The sequence below is a fragment of the Xenopus laevis genome, chromosome 8L (assembly GCF_017654675.1).
Source record: "Xenopus laevis strain J_2021 chromosome 8L, Xenopus_laevis_v10.1, whole genome shotgun sequence".
NCBI lineage: Eukaryota > Metazoa > Chordata > Amphibia > Anura > Pipidae > Xenopus > Xenopus laevis.
The window spans coordinates 107,563,871-107,587,757 of NC_054385.1; the positions used below are offsets into that span (position 1 = coordinate 107,563,871).

At 39.2% G+C, this 23,887-nt stretch overlaps 2 protein-coding genes across 3 annotated transcripts in view; both read left to right on the forward strand.

The window, feature by feature from the left end:
• The first annotated feature begins 349 nt into the window (after positions 1–349).
• LOC108699558 (glutenin, high molecular weight subunit DX5) lies at positions 350–6,374 on the forward strand. Its single transcript, XM_018231645.2, has 5 exons — positions 350–391; positions 4,069–4,127; positions 4,248–4,267; positions 4,877–4,900; positions 5,371–6,374. Exons 2-5 carry the CDS (start codon positions 4,118–4,120, stop codon positions 6,241–6,243), a joined length of 927 nt encoding a protein of 308 aa, XP_018087134.1. The 5' UTR covers positions 350–391; positions 4,069–4,117; the 3' UTR covers positions 6,244–6,374.
• Positions 6,375–9,953: 3,579 nt separating this feature from the next.
• disp2.L (dispatched RND transporter family member 2 L homeolog) overlaps positions 9,954–23,887 on the forward strand; it is a 35,527-nt gene continuing 21,593 nt past the window's right edge. For both annotated transcript variants that reach the window (XR_005963549.1, XM_018231232.2), the window contains exons 1-2: positions 9,954–10,306; positions 22,701–23,111. Coding sequence is in view for 1 of the 2 variants with exons in the window: in XM_018231232.2 (XP_018086721.1) it covers positions 10,233–10,306; positions 22,701–23,111 (485 nt within the window). In the remaining variant the exon portion in view is untranslated. The remainder of the gene's footprint in view (positions 10,307–22,700; positions 23,112–23,887) is intronic.

Genomic DNA, 23,887 nt, shown 5'->3' on the forward strand with positions numbered 1-23,887 from the left:
ATGTCATTGGTTTATGTATTTTCTAAACTCATTTACAATACAGCCGCACTGACCCCTCTGCATTCCTACCTTCGTTAGGCATCTTAATTAAAATGTTATATCACTTTAAAGGATGAAACTTTATGCACAACTGGAATAATCACAGTCATTATCTTATTAAGGCAATTACTGTTATTAAACAGAGTAATCTGTTCATACCTTGGAAATATAATTGTTTTTCTTTCTATATCTGCTGCTACTTAATATTTATGTTGCTAAGCCCATACTGGGCACACCTTTAATAGGCAGAATGCCATAGTGGTTAGGCACTAGAGTAATACACCCACTCAAAACAGAATAAATAGGAAGATATTGGTCCACTAAACTCAAAGTCTACTGCCGACTCCTAAAGGTAAGTCCATCCTTGTATCTCTAGCCTGTGTGCCTATACAAGTAGAGCCATGCAATGGTCATAAGATGAAACCATATTGCTTTGTCTTTTAGATTGAATAGCAATGCTGTGTATACTGACTTCTATGTCTATTTTATCATATAGGAATCTAAGTAACTTATTTTATTATATAGTATAGGAATCTAAGTAACTTGCATTGGGGCTTATCTTTACATATGGCGCTTCTTTCAAGCCAAGAATATTACCTGTATTTCATTGAGAAGCTTGAATGGCTGCTTGAATTTTTATTATCACTGTTGTTTTCAACATGATCTCTCTCTATTGACCCTAACACTAGATTATAATGTAAATTCCACTCAAGAGTGACCAAAAAGAAACTCATAACCAAACAAACACCAGTTCTGCTGTAGCTGTGGGGTCAATTGGGCAAAAATGGTTCAATCAACTTTGGGATAAATAAACACAGCATTTACTATATTTATACTGGACACAGAGGACCATTATTATGGCCTTGACTAGACAAAAATGGGCAGCTTGATTTAGGCAAAGAGTCCAGGCCTAATATGTTTGTTTCCATTTTTTATTATTTATGTGTTATTTAGCTTTTTATTCAGCAGCTCTCCAATTTGCAATATCAGCATCCTGGTCTGAATTCCCATAGTAACCATGCATGGATTTGAATAAACCACTTCCCTTTTTATGGTCATTGAAATCCCTCACTGAATCTTACTTCTTACATTTCGTAGACCAAGGCAATTTTCCTGATATCCATTAAATGGTGCATCGCCTTTAATTTAACTTTTAGTTTGTTATAGAATGGCTAATTCTAAGCAACTTCTCAACTGGCCTTTATTTTTCTTTTACATAGTATTTTAATTATTTGCCTTCTTCTTTTGACTCTTTCCAGCTTTCAAATGGGGGGTCACTGACCCCATCTAAAACACGAATGCTCTGTAAGGCTACAAATTCATTGTTATTGCTTTTTTTTGTTACTAATCTTTCTATTCAGGCCTTTTCTATTAATATTCCAGTCTCTTATTCAAATCAATGCATGGTTGATATGGTAATTTGGACAGTAGCAACCAAATTGCTAAAAAAAAAAATGCAAGCTGGAGAGCTGCTGAATAAAAAACTAAATAATTCAAAAACCACAAACTATAAAAAATGAAAATCAATTGAAAATTGTCTCAGAGTATCACTCTCTACATCATACTAAGGGGCCGATTCATCAAGCTCGAGTGAAGGATTCGAATGAAAAAACTTCGAATTTCGAGTGTTTTTTTGTCCTCCTCGACTATCGTATTGGCATAAATTCGCCTGAGTAGAATGATTCGAATAGATTGAGCGCAAAAACGCTGCGACTATTCGCCATTCGATAGTCGAAGTACTGGATCGAGCGCAAAAACGCTGCGAATATTCGCCCATTCGATAATCGAAGTACTGTCTCTTTTAAAAATACTTCGACTGCCTACTTCGGCACCTAAAACCTACCGAATTGCTTTAAAAGCCTATGGGAAAGTCCCATAGACTTGTTTTCCACGTTTTTGATCGAATAAAAAGGCATTCGATCGAACGAAAATCCTTCGAGCGAATATTCGATCGGCGCCTTTTCGCCTGGCGAATATTCGCCAATTCGACTATTCGCCAGCGCGTAAATTCGCCCAAATTGCCTATTCGATTCTATTCCCCAGTCGAATTTCGAGGGATTTAACCCCTCGAAATTCGACCATTGATACATCTGCCCCTAAAAGTTAAGTCAAAGGTGAACAACTCCATTTAAATGTCTTTCTAATATTAACTCTTTTAGGAATGTGCCTTATCTAAGATTCCATTTGCGGTTATTGTGCCACTTTGTTTAAAAACTGTTATTACTTGGGACAATTAAAGTTGAACCCTTAACTGAAGGCAACTATCATATGTCAATAGAAAGACACCCCTTATCTTCGGTAGAGGATAAGGGGTGCTGGGGGTTAAGCAGAAGCTGGGGAGCTGCACCTGTTACGTAAGGGAAAGTAGGATTCATATCTGCCCTATATAAACAGAGTGTCAGCTCATAAAACCAGAGAATAAGCAGCTTATATTTAATAACTATTTTGCTCACATACAGACTACCAATGTCATAAAAAAAGTGATGACATAAGTATCAATTATAATAAAGTATGGAGTAGGTATATGAGAAACCCATTTGAGACACCCATTTTATGAGATGAAAAGCCAGATCATTTGCAGTGTCTCTGTAAACTGTTCCTTAATTCAATTCAATTAAACTACAAACATGATGATACACAACAGCATCAAACAGATGATAAGGCAGACCTTCCTATCCAACTGTGGTCACAGTGTGACGTTGGACTGTCCCATCTGACTAGTGACCAGCAGCTAAACATATATAATATATGTGTCTTAAAGTAAAAATAAGAGTTCCATTAATGTGTAATGTAACCTCTTCAAACAATGGTTTAGAATACCACTTATTTGCACAACTCATTTATTAATAGTAATCATGTTTATTTATAATGTGCCAAATTGATAAATTGGTTTATAGTAACAGTGGGATAATAGTCTCTGGGAAGGGACTGTGACTGTGGGATAGCAGGTATAGTAGGGACAGATGGTGCCTATAGTAACAGTGGGATAATAGTCTCTGGGAAGGGACTGTGGGATAGCAGGTATAGTAGGGAGAGATGGTGCCTATAGTAACAGTGGGATAATAGTCTCTGGGAAGGGACTGTGGGATAGCAGGTATAGTAGGGAGAGATGGTGCCTATAGTAGCAGTGGGATAATAGTCTTTGGGAAGGGACTGTGACTGTGGGATATCAGGTATAGTAGGGAGAGATGGTGCCTATAGTAACAGTGGGATAATAGTCTCTGGGAAGGGAGTGTGACTGTGGGATAGCAGGTATAGTAGGGACAGATGGTGCCTATAGTAACAGTGGGATAATAGTCTCTGGGAAGGGACTGTGACTGTGGGATAGTAGGTATAGTAGGGACAGATGGTGCCTATAGTAACAGTGGGATAATAGTCTCTGGGAAGGGAGTGTGACTGTGGGATAGCAGGTATAGTAGAGAGAGATGGTGCCTATAGTAGCAGTGGGGATAATAGTCTCTGGGAAGGGAGTGTGACTGTGGGATAGCAGGTATAGTAGGGAGAGATGGTGCCTATAGTAACAGTGGGATAATAGTCTCCGGGAAGGGACTGAGGCTGTGAGATAGCAGGTATAGTAGGGAGAGATGGTGTCTATAGTAACAGTGGGATAATAGTCTCTGGGAAGGGACTGTGGGATAGCAGGTATAGTAGGAAGAGATTGTGCCTATAGTAACAGTGGGGATAATAGTCTCTGGTAAAGGACTGTGGCTGTGGGTTTGCAAATACAGTAGGTTGAGATTATGCCTGTAGGAGCAGTAGGGCTATTAGTATCCAGGAGGAACTGTAGGAGGTATAGTTTAAAATAAGGGTATAATACACTTTATTCATTCTACATAGTGTGAATTCTTCAGAGTTATATAATAATAAAAACACTCAAAAGTATAAATACAGGCTGATATCACTTCCTTTTATATGCAATGTGTTCTACTACATGTTTGGTAAAGATTCTACTACAGGAAAAGCACCATCATTCTGTAAATAGCTTAATTTGCAACCTAATAGCAGAAAATAATTTTCTTCTATCCTCAGGTCTATCTTATCTGTTCTATTGTAAAGAACCTCAAACCCAAACTCAGCAATGGAAGGAGGTAAGAATTCATTTGCAGTTGTTTTGATCTAAATCTAGTACACCATTACAGTTATTGGTTCAGGTTCAAGTTGTTTGCAGTTCAATTATCTAAACATATATATTTTTTTTTACTTTGCAGCCCCAACTTCCTCCAAGAAGGTAAGATGATTTCTGGATAACAGTATTCAATGTTTCTCTTCTCTTGCTGCTACTAAATATGAAATGCAAGTTAAGTTGGGGGGAATGATGGTAATTTTATTTCTGCAAACATTAGACAAGCTGGTTTCCTATCTATCTCTCATCTATCTATCTATCTCTCTCTCTCTCTCTCTCTCTCTCTCTCTCTCTCTCTCTCTCTCTCTCTCTCTCTCTCTCTCTCTCTATATATATGGATGGTGTGGCAAGACAATGCCAAAAAGTTCAACACATGATGTGTGCTGAGTGTAATGTCTTTAGAAGCATGCTCATAGTCTCCAGAAATGGGGAGGGAGGGGCAAAAAATTGCTACCTCTTGTGCTCATTTTGCTGTATTGCAGTATAAGTGCTGCATAGTCTCTTTTTCTAGACACAAACCTGGCTTGATCTGTATGGGGACTAAGAGAGTTCAATAAAATCTGTAATAGACTCAACATTCAATCAATGATGTTCATTAAATCTTATGTACTATAACTGTGTAAATGTACAAAGCAAATGGTTGGAGAATGGTAAAATGGACAGTATTTCAGTATAAATAGTAAACACATATATATATTTTTTTTTTGGTTTTAGCCTTCCGGCAACAAGCAAGTCTTGGTAAGTAGAATACACACACAAAACAGTTAAAGTCCAAGATTGTTTGTTAAGGGGCTGCAGGTTAGATATCTGTACAAAGCATACTATCAGTAGCAAGTGCAAAGAGTAAGTTACAATTTTCCCTGGGCCTTCATATTGACTAATAATTTGTTATTAGCTAATGTGTTACTATCTTTACTACTTTCCAATCCATATATGGTTAAATGCATTCTGTTGATATCCATTAAAGCAGATGTTCAGGGTAAACATGCCTAAAATTTATAAGCACATACATTGTATATAATAAGGTATATACTGTACTTTTATATATCTACTCCTTCTTCTTTATATATAGTGACCCATAACAGGTTAGGATATAAATGTATTCTAGGGAACAAGCTATAACACCCGTATAAGATTTATTTTGATTTGTATGAGAAGCTTATTAGCAAAGTGCAAAGTGTAAACCATCTATTTCTTTTTATTTATAGACTCCACCAGTACAAGATGTGAAGCCCCCAAAGGGAAATGAAGAAAAGCACAAAGAAGAAAAGCATGATGGGAAGCAGCAAACTAGTGTGCAGCAGACCCAGGGAACTGGGGGTTCAAGTGGGGTGTGCCAGAAGCAAGGGCAGGGCCAGGGAAGTGGACAGCAGACCCAAACTAGTCAACAGCAAGGGCAGACTCAACAGGGCACTGGTCAGACCCAAACCAGTAGTCAAGTGCAGACTAGAGCTCAACAGAGCAGTGGTCAGACCCAGAGCAGTGGTCAGACCCAAAGCAGTGGTCAGACCCAGAGCAGTGGTCAGACACAAAGCAGTGGTCAGACCCAGAGCAGTGGTCAGACCCAGAGCAGTGGTCAGAACCAGAGCAGTGGTCAACAAGTGCAGACTCGAGGACAACAGGCCCAGAGCAGTGGTCAGACCCAAAACAGTGGTCAGACACAAAGCAGTGGTCAGACACAAAGCGGTCAACAGCAGGGCCAAGGCAGTGGTCAACAACAAGTGCAGACTCGAGGACAACAGGCCCAGAGCAGTGGCCAGACCCAAAGCAGTGGTCAGACCCAGAGCACTGGTCAGACCCAGAGCAGTGGTCAACAAGTGCAGACTCGAGGACAACAGGCCCAGAGCAGTGGTCAGACCCAAAACAGTGGTCAGACACAAAGCAGTGGTCAGACACAAAGCAGTGGTCAGACACAAAGCAGTCAACAGCAGGGCCAAGGCAGTGTCTTTCAACAACAAGGGACTGGGCAACAAGGCCAAACCACTAGCCAACAAAGTAGCACTCAACAACAATCAGATAAAGGGCAGAGCCAAGGGAAAGAAACTTCTTATTGCTTTAAACAAGGAAAGGACAAATATTAGAGATCCAGAGTCCATGACCTGAAAACCTCTGTATTTTGTTGATTATGACATACTGTGCTGTATAATCCACACCTCTCTGTGGTAATAGTTGTAACTCCTCCTCTCAATAAAATCATACTGTCATTCCTGCATAAGAAACTTTGTTGTATGTTATTGCCTTTTATACATTAAAAAAACAAAACAAAAAAAATTCCCTTGAATGGGAATAAGCAAGATAAGCAAGAGTGTCAGGATGAGATCAGAATAATTAGGATAAGGTGAATAATAATAACTAAGAAAATAGGAAAGACATGTGAACTGGTTGGCAGGAGGGTGGAAAGTTTTCTAGAATGCTGAACTACTCCACAAAAATGTTATTCACACAAATCTGCTCTTATCAAATTGCCATTTGCTACATAGTGGCATAGTAAATGGGATTGAAAGAAGACACACAATCATCAAGTTCAGTCTTTTCTCCAAATAACTTGTAGTTTGGTAAATAAATGTTGCACACCATGTAAAAAGTAAGAGTTGCTAACAAGGGGCTTTGTTGACTGGGAAACAATGCTTTATTCTGATGCATTTAGTCTTATGGTAGCTAGAAATGGAAGGCATTTTGATTTTTTTATTATTTGTGATTTTATAAATATTTAGCTTTTCATTCAACAATTTGCAATTTCAGCAATCTGGTTGCTAGAGTCCAAATTACCCTAGCAACCACACACTAATTTGGATAAGAGACTGGAATATGGCTAGGAGAGGGCCTGAATAGAAAGAGGAGTAATAAAAAGTAGCAATAAAATGCATTTGTTTATTAGAGGGAATATGAATAGGTGAGGCCCTGAATAGAAGGAGGAGTGACCCTTATTTGAAAGCTGGAAAGAGTCTGAAGAGGAAGGCAAATAATGTAAAAACTATAAGAAATAAACAATGAAGACCAATTGAAAGATTGCATAGAACTAATCATTCTATAAAATACTTAGGGGCCGATTTACTAACTTCGAGTGAAGGATTCAAAGTAAAAAAACTTCGAATTTCGAAGTGTTTTTTGGGCTACTTCGACCATCGAATGGGCTACTACGACCTTCGACTACGACTTCAAATCGAAGGATTTGAACTAAAATTCGTTCGACAATTTGACCGTTCGAAAGTCGAAGTACTGTCTCTTTAAGAAAAATCTTCGACCCCCTAGTTCGCCATCTAAAAGCTACCGAACTCAATGTTAGCCTATGGGGAAGGTCCCCATAGGCTTTCCTAAGTTTTTTTGATCGAAGGATATTCCTTCGATTGTTGGATTTAAATCCTTCGAATCGTTCGATTCTAAGGATTTAATCGTTCGATCAAAGGAATAATCCTTCGATTGCACTATTTGCGCTAAAATCCTTCGACTTCGATATTCGAAGTCGAAGGATTTTAATTCCCAGTCGAATATCGAGGGTTAATTAACCCTCGATATTCGGCCCTTTGTGAATCGGCCCCTTAAAGTTGAACTTAAAGGTGAACCACAAAGTTGTGGGGGCACATTTACTTAGGGTCGAATATCGATGCTTAATTAACCCTTGACATTCGACCGTCAAAGTTAAATCCTTCGACTTCGAATATCGAAGTCGAAGGATTTAGCGCTATTCGTTCGATCGAACGATTTAATCCTTCGAATCGAACGATTCCAAGGATTTTAATCCATCGATCGAACGATTTTCCTTTGATCACAAATTGGCTAGAAAGCCTATGGTGACCTTCCCCATAGGCTAACATTGAGGTTCGGTAGGTTTTAGGTGGCGAAGTAGGTGGTCAAGTTTTTTTTAAAGAGACAGTACTTCGACTAGCGAATGGTCGAATAGTCGAACGATTTTTAGTTTGAATCGTTCGATTCGAAGTTGAAGTAGCCAAAAAAATGCTTTGAAATTCGAAGTATTTTTTATTCTATTCCTTCATTCGAGCTAAATAAATGTGCCCTGTGGTGTATCAATCTAATTACTTGTACCCAAATTAATGTTCGATACATAGGTAGCTCAGATAGATAACAGCCAAACTGACTGTATAGCTGCTACAGCATCTGCCTAGCCAGTGCCATCTCCAAATCAGCCTCACTGAACAAACCAGTATTTGGCTAGATTGTGTTTGTCCCTATATAAAAGGGTGTGCCTGAATATCAAACAGAAATAACAGGGCTTTAGATATTAGCACCAGAATATTAAAATGACAACTTAGGGTTACACCTTTTTTGGTGTATATAATTTTTCTTCAAATAACAAGTTAATACACTTAAACTGCCCAGTAAAGCAAGTATTTGTTGCAGTTGTGGTAATGCAAAAAATAATTACTTTGTGGCTTGCAGAATGGCCCAACATGCAACATGGACGTGACTATGGATTTCAATGTGTTTTATGTTCCAGGATGGCCAATGACACAATACACCCTTTAGGCGCTCAATCTTTCCTCCTTGGCCAATCAAATATAATGCATTTGCACAAGCATGCAATAGTCTCAAACAATGATTCAGTGACCTTTACACATAAACCGACGGTCATCTAGTTCTGGTGATACTGTATTGGAAGAACTGATCAGCGGATGTCTTCAGCAAATGGTACTTTTAGTATGATGTAGGCAATGGTATTCCAAGACAATCTGAAGTTTGCTTTTTGTTTTTTTTTTATTCTTTTTGATTTTTTCAGTTAAATGCATGGAATTTATTATCCAGTAATTTATTATCCACAAAGCGTTTAATGATTCCCTGGTACATGAAGGTAACTAAGCTACATAAATTCATATTGGTAATAAAACAAACGTATTGGTCATTCAGGACCACAAGCAGTGGCGGAACTACCGGGGGAGCAGGGGGTGCGAGCGGGCCAGGGCCTGCACCCCCTCAGGGCCCCCCGGCAGCTCGCGCGCCACTGAAATCCGGGCCGTAAATCACATATGGAGGAGGGCAGGGGGCCCGGCTATGCGTCCCGCACCAGGGCCCACTCCCCTCTAGTTACGTTACTGACCACAAGTTCTGTTGCGGAGCCTCAACCCAGCCTGCTCTGTCCCCTCTATTTATAGACCCACCCCATGGTGACATCATGAAAGGGGTGGGGCAGGTGCAAGTTTATAAATTGTTGGCAGTGAGAGGTCCTACCCGAAGATTTAATTGTGGTAACCAGCCCGAACCTGCCCGACCCCTGGCTGCACTCTATCACTGCTTGTTTTTTCGAGGTCCATACTAATGTATGTACTATATGAAAAATATATTCTAACATGAACATCCACATGGTATCAGTCATTCTTGATGATAACCAGAATTATGGAGAGGACATAAGAAAATAAGAAGGTCTAAAAGCAAAACAGCAAGCTGAGTAGGAGAGTATGAAAGGAATACAGGCAAATAAACCAGTGTCTGACCCTAACAAAGCCTTGTGTCCAATATAAACTACTATGCTAATGAATATAACAATCTTATATAGGGCTACATGTACATCCCTATAATCATATTAATCCCCACTCCCTGCTCTCCTAGCAGCTCCTAAGGAGTCTGTTGGCAGTGCTGTGTAGGCTGAGTCCTGTGATTGGCTGCATGATGTTATTGCAGACTCCTATTGGAGGAGAGAGCTCTGTCTCTGTGGGGAGCTTAGCAAGTGGACTGGTGCAGTTTCTGCCCCTGCGATCAGCTATTGGTTTATTGTAATACAGTTGAGACAGTGAGTTCTGCGCATGCTCTGTTTATCATTTCAGCCTTGCAGGGATGAGCACAGTCCGTAGCCAGTATCAGCCGGATGTTCTATGAAGCTGGGAAGCGCAGCAGCTTGTCCCGGCTTTAGTTCAGCAGGCTGGATAGGGTTCAGCACCACTACAGGCTGGACAGCTCCCAGCAGCCGCCGCAAGGAAATCCTGGCAGGTGTCAGAACCTTCCTGGCTGCTTCGCTCCTGCCTTCACATTCCTCGAAGACATTGTTAGGGTTTGCCAAGCTGCCTGCCCTCCTTTTTCTCTCTGTTGGATTAAAGCTTCACCCTGAATTGGCATCACCATGAACAAGCGCCATTGCACCGCAGAGCAAACTGCTGGCAGCAGTACAGGAGGCAACCAAAGGGAGAAACCAAGGTAGCCAAGAGACACCCTACATTTGCATGAACCACCCCCCTGCCAGAACTCATCAGTGTCTTCCATTCCACATCTCCTCCATTTATGGAATCATCATTCACCCCATGCATTGTACTGTATAAATGATAAGATATGCATTATATGTATCAATAAACAGCTCTATTCCTTCTGCTTTCATCCCTTGTGTTCGTTATGTGCAACCCATCGTGTAGCTTTCATCATTAATCAACATTGCCCTTACCTGTGTGTGTGTCCTGTTCCAATCACATCCAGTGGCTCAAGGGTAGGCACCGGGGAGAGAATTAAAAAGGGGATATCAGGGTGTTGTTTATAAAAGAAAAACGTAGAGCAGGTTTGCCATTATTTGTTATTATTTGGGGCCAACTTCCTAATACAGGAGCTCAGAGAATGCTGGGAGTTGTAGTCCAACATCAGGGAGGCTGCAGTTCCTCCAATCTAATGCTTCAGTATACTTCACCTGTATAAAAATGAATTTCCATTGATTACATACTAGGCATTAGTGTAAAAGTGAACTTCCCCTTTAAGCTCTATGATCGTTAGGGGATCAATTTTGCAATGGATCCCCTAACCATCAAAGAACTTAAAGGGGAAGTTCACTTTTACACTAATGCTTAGTATATAATCGATGGCATAGCCTTGCGAATGATCTTCATTATTGTGTTTTGGATGGTTATTGATTTATTAGTGTTACTATTCTGCCTTCAGACTGCAAGGGAAAATACTGTATGCTGTATGGTTGCTGGCATTGACCTCGGCAAACAAAGACTAGACTGGCTGCGCAGCTTTTTAAGCCTAATTTACATATCTTTTATTTTAATTTTAAACTGCTCATTGGTTGTTAGGATAATTAACCCTGAGCACCCAGAGAAGAGTTTACATTTCAAGCAACAAAAACATAAAAATATTTACAATGCAGACCAACTACAGCTTGCCTTGATGTGTATACTGCATGTGCAGTATATGGTGTCTGGGAAGAGAAAGAAGCATTATGTTTCTGTGCTCCTAGAAATTAAACAGCAATTTTAATATTAGAAAGATTTGGCACAACTACTTGATTATATTGGCTTTCTGACAAAAAACGAGGGTTTTCCCGTGTAAGAGAGTTGTGTAATTCAAAATTACTGTTTGGTAAATCCAAACAAGTGCTTGGGTGCTCTCCTTGACAGAAGCAGCCCCAGGGTTAATGTGCACAACCATGCATCAGCTGTCTCTGCATAGAAATTAAACTGTCTACTAAAAAAATATAGGACTATAGAACATAGGCACTCTAAGCATATGCCTATTCTGCCTAGCCGTGGTTCTGGTTCTACTCTAGTTTAGTGTTTGCTTTGGTTATTTATTCTGGCCAACACTTGGAGAATTGTTTAAATGAAAAGGAAATGTTAAAACTAGAGTCCTCTGTCAAAAGAAACACCACATTTCTTACCTTCTATTGTGTACACATGGGCCTCAGTATCAGACTTCCTGTTTTCATCTTAAACCTCTAGGGCTTAGGCTTGAGCATGCTCAGTTTGCTCCTCTCTCCCTCCCTTCTCCCCTCAGGCAGGAAGTGATATCACAGTAAGCTAATATGGCAGCTGCTATCCTAAACAAACAGAGAGAATGCCTACAGCTGTTTACTTAGGTATGGAAAAGCATTCTAAATAATAAAATGGTGTTCTAGCTTGCACTGTTGTGACTAATCTATTGGAAATAAACTGCCTTGGTAGCTTTCCTTCTCTTTTTCATCTGTGGGTGGAAAAAGGCACCTGTCCATCATGTTCCTTATGTGGGTTAGTGATGCTCACCCTCACCCTCTCCAACTATTGGCGCCTAAACGGGTCCTTGGTCCCCTGCTGGAAATGCAAAACTGTGCAGCAGGGGTTGGCAGTTACAGTGTCGCTCAGGCATCTCCAACCTTACCACTCAACTTTGGGCCTAGGTTTGGGGGAGTGGAAGCCCATTTTGAGCAATTAGGGCAAGGGGTCATCGTGGGGACCCTCTTCGCATAGAAGAAACATCCCAATGAGTTATTTACTTCTTACACTTTATTGCCTCATAAACTTCAGTAATATTAAGAGCATTACTAAACTTTAATGCCTGTCTCTCAACACGTCTACCTTTATACAATCAATGCTTGTTAACACAGGCCCCCTCAGACTAAACCTTGCAAAATATAGATACAAGTCATACCTCTTGGAATGATGAGTATATCATGCTAGTGCATTTTAAAGCTCAAGCCTCCTCTGAGGTCCAACATTCGGTCAGGCTCCCTTTAGCTCCCCAAACAATCACACAAATCTATGAGTTACTGTAACATTTTCCTGCTATAGTTATGGGAGTTTTCAAGACTGATTAGCATTCACATCCAAATTTCAATTCAATTAGTAAACAAGGCTCTCAGCATTTCAGGCTGCAATAAAAATTTAGGAACCCTCTGCTTTATTAGACAATAGGGGTCATTTATGAACGCTAGCGCTGTGTGCAAAGTGGAATGTTTTTCCCATAATGCAGCATTTTGCCCTCATAATTATGGTTGTACTCCAAGCTGAGTCCATCATTTACACCAGGTGCATTAAAATTGACTGAATTGTGCTTGAGTTTTGATGCAAATTGTCTTGTCTGTGTCTAGCATTCTGGCATTTGCAACTGATTTACTCTGTAAAAATCTGGTGCAGCAACCTACCAGGTTCAGGGTGGCAGTGGCTCAAGGGTGCCCCATAGGTCAATAGGTGCAGTTCACCATTCATCAGAAGAAGTTCCTTAATGAATTGCATCAATTAGTTGTCTCCATTGTGTCAATTTTAGTACAGTTGCATTTGTAGACAACCCTTAATATCACATAGTCCAACCCTGAAAGCTCAGAATTTACTTCCCATTGGCCGTTTTAACCCTGTAATACTATGTGAGAATTAAATTTGTTTTCCTTCCAACTTCTCAATTATAAAATTTATATAACTCATGAATAAATGCATATTTGGTACTGGCCTGTACAGATGAACATGGAATTTAAGACATAGGGGCAAATTCACTAAGCAACGAAGCGCCAAATGCTAGCGTTACTTCGCTAGCGTTTGGCATTTTAGTTACTGCGCAAATTCACTAACGAACGCTGGCGTAGTTTCGCTAGTGTTACTTCGCACCCTTACGCCTGGCGAAGTTTCGCTAGCGACGTAACTACGCAAATTCGTAGATAGGGATTGCTTCAAAAAAAGTCAAAATTTTTTCTAAGTCCCAAAAAACGCTGGCGTGTTTTCTACATTATGGGTGATAGGCTGAAAAAGATCGAAAATTTTCTTTGGGGCTCCCCTCCTTCCCCCCTACATTTCCTGACTCATGGCAACTTACCTAGACAGTGGGCACATGTGTAGGGCAAAATAAAAATTTTATTTGATGTTTTGAAGGTTTTCTAGGCATTTGAAGTGCTGATACGTATTCCTCCATTGAAATTTGAATTTGGCGCCGTATGCAAATTAGCCTTCGCTAGCGTAACTTCGCTTTACTTAGCGAATCAACGCTAGCGCAACTTCGCAACCTTACGCTACCCCTGAGAGCAACTTCGGATTTTAGTGAATTTGCGAAGCGCTGGCGAAACTAAGCCTGGTGAAGTGTGGCGAAGTGCGGCGAAGTTACGCCTGGCGCAACTACGAATCTTAGTGAATTTGCCCCATAGAGACACAGATCCTACAAGGGCACACATTACCAGTCATATCCAGCTTAGTCCTTTTATATCAGTTCTGCAAAGCATTTATGGCCTTGACAGTAAAGAAGGGATTATTATCTATGTGTCTCTGATGCAATATGTCGGAAATAAAAGGATAATAATAGTTCTAGATTTATTAACAGAATACTGTACAATCTCTACCCATAAAATCGTCCAACTATAAAATTCTCGTAAAATGCCTGACATATTTAATGAAAAATATCCAGTTAGATTCGTAAACAGTCATTCTTTTCTAGATGAAAAGCATTTTTCGCAACCTGCTCTGACAAGAAAGTATATTATTCTAGCTACGGTTGTCTATAGCTACTGTTTATAGACCAAATAAAATCATTTCTGTTGACAATGTGTAACTAGGATGCGTGTATGGCTATGTATTGTGTGGATGCCTATTCCCCTATGGATACAAGGCCTCCTTTGCAAAGTGAACACAACTGGCATTTTGCAAACTGCATTTGGATGTGTTTGAAAAAGTTGCTGACCTTTGCATTTTGTTTTGGAGTGGAAAGACCTGCAGCTAATACAGCATTCACTGCACCAGAGTTGTATTGGTGAGGGTGGGGGGGTATGTAGTTGACCCCACTGGGTTTTTTGGGTGCAAAATGGGCTCTCTTGCGCCCTTTAATGCTCTTGCACTTTTTTCCACAGGCTTCATGAATGAAGCCTTTTAAAATACATTTTCACAAGAGAATAGGGATGCACCAAATCCAGAATTTCGGTCTTTTTCAGCAGGATTCGGATTCGGCTGAATCCTTCTGCCTGGCCGAACTGAATCCAAATGCTAATTTGCATATGCAAATTAGTGGGGGAATGAGGGAAATCAAGTGACTTTTTTTCACAAAACAAGGTAAACAAGTAAAAAAATGTCCTCTTCCCACCCCTAATTTGGATTCGGATTCGGTATTTGGTCGTATCTTTCGCGAAGGATTCGGGGGGTTCGGCCGAATCCAAGATAGTGGATTCAGTGCATCCCTACAAGAGAATAAAAGAAAGGGAATTAAGGGGCCAATCCACAACACCACATGAGGGGGAATAAAATAAAATCAATAAAATAAAATATGGGGATGAGGTTAAGATACAGGTAGCCAATATGGACAGGTCTTCGGTGGCACAGAAATAGCAGGCTGTGCCCAACTTTGCAATAGAGATACTAGGCCTCTAGCTATGTCTATGATTCAATGCAAATTATTTAGTACATTATATATATAACACAACGTACCTTATTATTTGCAAAGGATACAAAGATATGCATACCACAAGAATGCAGAACATAAACTCTCTTTCAATCAAGACACTGATAAAGTTCTAATGTGATATGAATTCATAATCGGCCTGTGTGGATAATTGAATTTGTGTTGTACCATCACATGATTCAAAAGCAGGCTGAGTATGTCTGGATTTGGGCCTCTGGGCACAGACCGAGTAGGTCTGCTGTTTCAAGTTAATCTACTTTTTAATGTATACACAACAGGGTTTGGTTTTAGGTTTGATCAAAGCAAGTTCAGGCTCTGGGTGAATAATGCAAAATAAATAAATAAAGATAATTTGTTTGATCTGAAGACAAAACAGTATAAATTAAAAGGATTTTTGAAGAGCACAGATTGGCGTGAGGTGCAAGATATTCTGCTACATTGCAAGTTTATAAAGAAAAGGAGTTATACTGCATTTTACTAGAAGAGGGTGGGAAGTATTCCATAGTATTACATTCAAAGTACAGCGATTGGAGATATAGGTTCCTTGCTTCATTATTATTATAATTGAGTTACTCTTAATGAAGCTAGTATAGTGAAAGCTGCTGATATAGTATATGAATAAAACCTCATACAGTCATCACATAAGGTCTGAGTTGTCTTCATTTATGCAGAGAAAGCCTTCTTATTCACATTGCTCATGCTACACACCAAATCTGAGCTAGGCAAATGATTCCTGTGTGGCATTTATTATTTATATAATATATAATTACATTATTACTTATAGAGTGCTGACAAGTTTAGCAGCTGCCCCAGTGGAACTTACAAAAAAGGTCCCTGTCACATAACACACTAGGGGGAGTGTTATCTGTCTTTATGTTTATTGGAGTGCTGAAGGAAAAAAGGGAATGCGGAGGAAACCCAGACAGATATGGGGTGAAAATACAGATAGAGCCCAAGCAATTATTATGACCCCAGCTAGAGCTGTATTTTCTTTATAGACACCTGCGGGCCCGGATTTGTGGAAAGTCCACCTAGGCTCGGGCCTAGGGTGGCAGGATTTTAGGGGGGCGGCATGCTGCCCAACCACACCCACATTGGTTCAAGAACACTGGGGATACAATAATTTTTTAAATTTCCCATGCGCCAATACCCATTGCTCCAGTCCAGATGATAAAAATTTGCACGAATAAAGTGGAGGGGACAGGGGCGACGAAAGGCAGTGGGCCTAGGGGTGCCCACTATGTAAATCCGGCCCTGCAGGTTTGGGGGTGGCCAAACAACTTTCCCTTTTTTGCTATAGTTTATACAGGAGTAGTGGCCATCTCCATGTTGCAGCTCCCACCCTTTCCAGCTATAGTCAGGTGATCCCAGTTGTGGCCAATAAAAGGTCAACCAGGTTTGGGTGTTTTGGTCTTGAAAGCAAGTTAAGTTGCAGGTGAAACTTTGTCCCTGTGTTAAATGTATAATGAAGCAGTAGAATTCTTAATGAATCAGATGAAAGTAAATGTAGGACTGGCCATACCAGGAATGACTTTAATGTAATTGGCCAGCTTAAATATATTGCAATAAATGGACAAACAATCCCTGTTTTGTCTAAAGCGGAGGACATTTTTCAATATATATATATATATATATAAAATGGGTTGAGTGCAGAGGACTTCTTGCTGCTAATACTTGCTGAAATATCTGGTGGTGAATCTAAGGCGGGATATCCCTTTCTGATCCAATTGTCACGTCTGCATAGACTATTGCACATGTACCAATTGGTTAAGGAGAGAGCCATGTAAATATGGGTAATTCTAGATCCCGGTGCTTTAATGCAGGAGAGCTAAGCCTTATGCCACCATGCCAACCACTCTCTTTTCCGATGACTTTCAGCACATTTGTTGCAAGCCTCTCTAATTCTTCCAATTTGTCCTCATCTACTCAAGCAATCTACTCAAGCACTGGAACAGTACCAATAAGGACATTAGCCAGCCATCTGCAGCACAATAGATGAGAATGAGAATCAATCACACTCAGCTTATAGTAAGGAGTCATAGTATCTGCTTACATGGACTGTGAGTCAGTGTCCATGGTTCCTTCCGTTTGTGAATCTCGTGAACTGTAAAAAAACGTCACAAAGCCATTTAAATCCAATGAAAGCATCATAATAGTTATCTAATGTTTTTCTCCCTAGTTGTTAAAGCCTTTTATTTGCCAAATGATGTACATTTAGAGCTCAATATAGCTTCTGTTCTGTAAGCTATGTTTATTTTGGTCCACAGGAAGGATCCTGATTACACTGTTCACACATGTCTGGTTAAATGAGCCGGTCACATAAAGCGTTGCTAGGCACAGGATTGTTGGCTTGCTTTAGCTTGCTATTTTGAAAAGGATCTTTCTTTTTTTAAAGGGTAAGAGTCACTGAAAACGAATAGCAGTGTAGGCTCCCTTTTTGGCCCCCTGATATCACTGGGGGGTTCATAGCTATGTACAGGGCTCTCACAATACATGTTTCAGGTACAATACCCTTTATCATGTGCAGGTCTGGACTGGGAGTCAAAATAGGCCATGCCAAGTACACAGAGGCCCAAACAGCCCCCTACAAGCCCACTATATGGTAACTTTCTATTGAACCATACAGCAGCCTCTGGCATTTGCCAGAACCCACAGATTGCCAGTCCAGGCCTGATCACACAGATTGCCAGTCCAGGCCTGATCATGTGATCACTTGATAAAGGGTATTGAACCTGAAACATGTCGTGTTTGCCACCACTCAGAATTAAAGTTTATTTGCAGTAATTCTGCTGGAGTTCCTTTTCCTTCTTCAATTTTGGGTTGCATGTAGCAGTTGCAGAACAGAGCAACCGTAAAGGAATTGGACACAATTAGTTGAAATTTAACTGACCACCATCCCCCTCTTCTATTTGCATCCCACCCTAGGCCCTGTCTACCCCTAGTTCCAACCCTACTGGCAATGTAACCCATAGCAACCTATTAGGAGATAGCATTTACTGGTCAGCAGTTTGACAATAAATATAAGTTGCTATGGGTTACTAGACCTTGGTTGATCTTTGTGCCTTTTATTACATTACTAGTGGTGGTGGTGCACAGGGAGATTTAGTCGCCTGCGATAAATCTTCACTACTGCGGGCAACTAATCTCCCCAAAATGCTTTCCCACCGGCAAGTGAATGTGAGATGGCATAAGCGTTGATTAGTAGCCCGCAGTAGTGAAGATTTATCGCAGGCAACTAAGACTGCAATAAATATGTTAGCAATTTGCAGAATTGATGGCTTGCCTTTGAATTGCTGTTTTAAGAATATATAGTGAACTATTAACTGGTATCCTTATTATATAGAGAATAATGCGCCCATTCTGGGGTGGCTTCTTATATCTTCATATCTTATAAAAGTGGTCCATTAATTTTTATAAATGACAAATATCAGAAATGACATCACTAAACAACAATTATAACAGATGACATCACGATACACGGTTTATAAGGATATAATTCCTAGATATTCATGGCTCTTGTGTATTATTACCTGGACAACTGTATTATGGGGCATGAAAAATGCTGCTGGACAACTGCCATAGGCCATAAGTGCAATAATCACACTTTAATTCTAACTACTGTTTTTTCTGCACTGTGCTTGTGTGCAAAGAGTAATATCAGTACAATCAATATTTCATTTAGAAAGCAAACATGTGGAGAGAAATAGAGAGCAGTAAATCATTAATAATCAGAGGAGCAAACAACAAGTAGCTGGGTAGCCTAAAGTGCTAAAATAATATATATATATATATATATATATATATATATATATATATATATATATATATATATATATATATATATATATATATATCATAATCATATAGGAACTTAATTGGAAGATGATGTATGTATGTTATAAAAGTCTTATACTGAAGTTAAAAAAAATGTTTCGACTTGCAGCTCCTATAGGACTACTATAAATGACTGTGTGAGACCACAATAGGTGACCCAAGAAATAATGGAATTGAAAGTATTCCTTCCTGAGCTAGTCAAGAGATTGAAAAGCAGACATTGACAGGGTGAACTACAGTTCGACAATTGGAGGGCCATGTGCTAGGCATTCATAATTGAAATAATTGAAATATATACGTGTTACATAATAAACTATTTATTATTTTGATATCTGCATTTCCTCTGATACTGGGGGCCCAGGGAATTCTGTGTTGTGGGCCAACAGATGGAGAGCTACCAGAAAAGCTGTGTAGCGTTATCAGGCAAGGCTCCAACAATAAAAGGAAGTGGGCTTGGTGCCCCAGTGGTACCCACTATTACAATACGTGTTTGGATAGAAGAATTAGATTGCAGGGATAGTGAGAGTTCATCTTTTAAAAGGCAATGGCACTGAATACAGTTGCCCTAATATTACTTACTTCTTGTTGTTGAGCTGCATTTAGAATTCCTAGGTGCTATTCAGCAGCACAAAATATAACTAAATAAAAAGCTTATTTATTTTTTACTGAGCTCAAGATTGTTCCCACGGCCAGTCAGTCACTACCAGGCCCGGATTTGTGGAAAGGCCACCTAGGCCCGGGCCTAGGGCGGCAGGATTTTAGGGGGGTGGCATGCTGCCCAACCAAACCCTCATTGGGATGCGCTGGAGATACAATAATTTTTTTAATTTCCTGTGCACCAATCTCCATTGCTCCAGTCATGAATAAGGGAAGGCTTATGCCCCACTCATATGATGGCTATGGGGCAGTTCATTAACTCTTGGAGGCCTATTTATCAAAATGTGTGTACTTGTAGAGGTTTTTTCTACTTTGAATAAACTGATAATTAAAAAAACCTTTAATGTTTGTTTATTTTAAAAAAAATTGAATATTAAAAAAACTTAATTGAATAAACTCATTGAAAAAACTCCAATACCTCAAATTCGTATTTCACTCATTATTTTTAGCGAGTTTACAATGACAAAAAAATTGAATAAATAGTTTAATTTTTGGCTAGGACACCTTCCATGACCTTCTACATGACCTTGCAAGCTTTTAGATGCCGAAATTTTACTTTCGAGTTTTTCATGCTTTTTTGAGCTTAATAAATAACAAAAAAAGCAAGGTATATTAGCGAAAAGAAACTTAAAAAAAATAAAAATTCAAGCATTGTTAAATCAGCTCCTTAAAGTGTGTACCCCGAAGGACAGCCTAGCTTGGCAAAAATAGTTTCCAGATTTATTTGGACAGAAATTAGGCTAAAGGACTGGGAGAATTACATGGGTATTAATGCACAGAAGCTTCTGCTTTACTGTTATTGAGCAGAGAGGATTTGACAAACAGTTTGCTTCCAAACCAGCAGATTAAAAGCCGGGTATTGATGCCAGCTGTGTATCGTGTTGTAGCCGCATTAGCAATAAATAAGACAGATAAATGTCCCCCAGAACCAAATGGATGTTAAATTGCCTTTTCATTAATGAATTCTTTCTAGATTTTCTCTGTCTGTGTTTTAGGACTGGATGTACTGCCCCAGGGAAAGGGATTATGCTGTTTCTACATTTGTTCAGTGCCGGTGACATACGGTATTTGTACTCAGTTTGTTAATGAAGGAACACAGATTTCAAGCTGATATCATGCCGATAAGCTGATGGTTTAGCAAGACAAATTCAGTTATGTGCCAGCAGGCTACCCTGAGCTAAAATTGCTTCGGAAATGTTGGTTTTACTTTCTGCATTTTGTTTGTTTGCAAAGAGTTTAGCCGCTGGGATGTCATAAAATAATACTTCTTCCCAATCTCATTAAGTAAAGAGTAAGTCTCTGCTACTGCAACTGAAGAATGAGGTTAGAGTTTGCTAAATAGTTTACCATGCCTTTCCCCCCAAAATAAGACTGTAAGCTCTACGGGGCAGGGACCTCCTTCCCACTACGTCTCTTACCACATAGCACTTAAGCTCTTTGTCCTATGATTCTGTTTGTCTCCACCATATATACTTTTATATTTATTGTACTTTTATGTACTGTACAGCGCTGTGACTCCTTAACATCACTTTTATAATAAAGTTACACCTACATACATACAAAACACACATTACACACACCTCTAACCATACAGAACCTGTATGGCAAGGCTATGGCCTGGAAACAAGATTGGGTCCTTCTGCTGTAAATAATAAACAATCAGCTCAAATATATGAACAACATATTTAATACAAAAATAATTAATAATAATAAAAAATAATTATAAAAATAATTAATAATAATCTCTTAAAGCTACTCCGTGTTTGCTCAAGAAATAACAAAATAATACACATTATCCCTGATCAAAACAGCAGGCAAAAATATATTTTTAGCAAAATTTATATTCATTGCACTCCTGTTGCTCAAGGGGGTAAACTGGTTCTTTAAAATAAATGTGATCTATGTAGAGTAAAACCACAGGCCACTTTACAGATATTGGTCTCCTTAAAAGAATTGTTCGGTGTAAAAATAAAAACTGTGTAAATAAAGAGACTGTGCAAAATAAAAAATGTTTCTAATAAAGTTAGTTAGCCAAAAATGTAATGTATAAAGACTGGAGTTACTGGATGTCTAATATAATAGCCAGAACACTACTTCCTGCTTTTCAGCTCTCTTGGTTTCCACTGATTGGTTACCAGGCAGTAACCAATCAGTGACTTGGGGGGGCCACATGGGTCATCACTGTTTCTTTTGCATTTGAGCTGAATGCTAAGGATTAATTAGAAACTCACTGAACAATTATGTCCCATGTGGCCCCCATTAATGTCACTCACTAACTCAGAGTTAAAGAGCTGAAAAGCAGGAACTTGTATTCTGTTCTATGTTAGACATCTGCTCACTTCAGCCTTTATACATTAAATTTTTGCCTAACTAAATATATTAGAAACATTTTTTATTTTGCACAGCCAATCTATTAACCCTGTTTTTATTTTTAGACTGAACTGTTCCTTTATACTCATTGTTGGTACCCACAGGAAAATTGGCAGTCGACATCTTAACAGACTATTGGGAGCAGTTGTCAACAATGAAGCCTGTGTCTTTATTCTTATATCAATACAAGGACAAGCTTTACAAATGATAAAGGGGTGTTTTCAGTGTTATATGATAACACAAAAATATCTTGTGAATAACCTTTGGCAACACTAAGCAGAGGTTTATACCAGCTTCTGGTTTTACACTAAGGGGATATTTATCAAAATCCAAATTTATCTCATTATTTTCTGAAATATACTCCAACCAAATCCGCACAAGTTATTTCCCCTTATTTATCAATATATTTTTCCCAAAATTCCAGTGCAGGAAAAAACTCGAAAATATTGTGAAAATTGTACAAAAATTGGAATTGCTCTAATTTTTGGATTTTCCACCCAAAAAAATTGGGGTTTTTTTGCCCGAAAACCACAAAATCTTCGTATTATTGCACGAAACCCAGTGCAGATGAGGATATCTTTGGGACTTCTCCATTGATTTATATGATCTTCCCTTACAGGCTGCTCGTGGATGGTGAACATTGTGTGGATTACAACCAGACTTCTGGAATTGTGCAGGAGGTTCAGCATAATTTGCTGCAAGAGTCACCAAGCTTTGTGCGAGACAAATTGCCTTCATCTAATTTCTGCCACCAACCAACTTTGGAAAGATCCAATGGAGAGGTGGCGTCTCACTCAGGGGACATACACCAGAATCCGAAGTGTTGCCAATGTAACCATCAAGAGTGCAAAACAAACTACCTTACCCCTCAACTGCCAGGCCATGAAGAGAGAGGAACACTGCGTTCCCAGCACTCCGGCGGAAGTGTTCCATCTGAAACTTTCCATCAAACTACAGAATGTCTATGGAAGCCCTGGGCTAGCGAGCAGAGAACTGGTCAGCCAACGCAGCACCATGTTGTCTCTGTCAGGTACTTTTTTTCTGTACAGTAAAACATACATTAGATTAACTACAGTGAAGAAGAATCTTAATGTGAAAAGAAAACTATACCCCCCAAACAACGTAGTTCTCTATAAAAAGATATTGCATAAAACAGCTCATATGTAAAACCATTTTCATAATAATATACTTTATTAATAGTATGTGCCATTGGGTAATCATAAATAGAAAATTGCCATTTTAAAAAATAAGGGCTGTCCCCTGGGATCATATGATTCACTGTGCACATAAACATACCAAACAAACTATATTTGCTAGGTCACATGAGCCAATTAACAGACAGAGTTCTGTCTTTTGCTTCAACACTTCTTCCTGTTACAGTTAGAGCTGCAGTATTTCTGGTCAGGTGATCTCTGAGACAGCACACAGACCATCACAAAATGGTGGTTCAAGGCAAGAGATGTAAAAGGGCAAGATTTACTTAAATATATGTTAAGATTCTTTAATTCGCCACTTCATATGATATAAACTATCTGTTGCTGAAGTATTAATTTTGGGGGTATAGTTTTCCTTTAAGCAAGAGGCTAGAACATCTGTACTTACAGACTCTTACAGACAATATAAGATCATTACCATTTGTTCCTTTAGTTTGAGTTTATGTAAGATGGGGAGGCACATTTATTGAAGGTTGTATTTTCGTGTTTTTTAAACTCTATTAAATTTGAATATACTCGAAATTTGACTGGGGGGTTATTTATAAAAAAAAATCGAATATCTATAACTTGAACGAATTTTACATGAACTCCA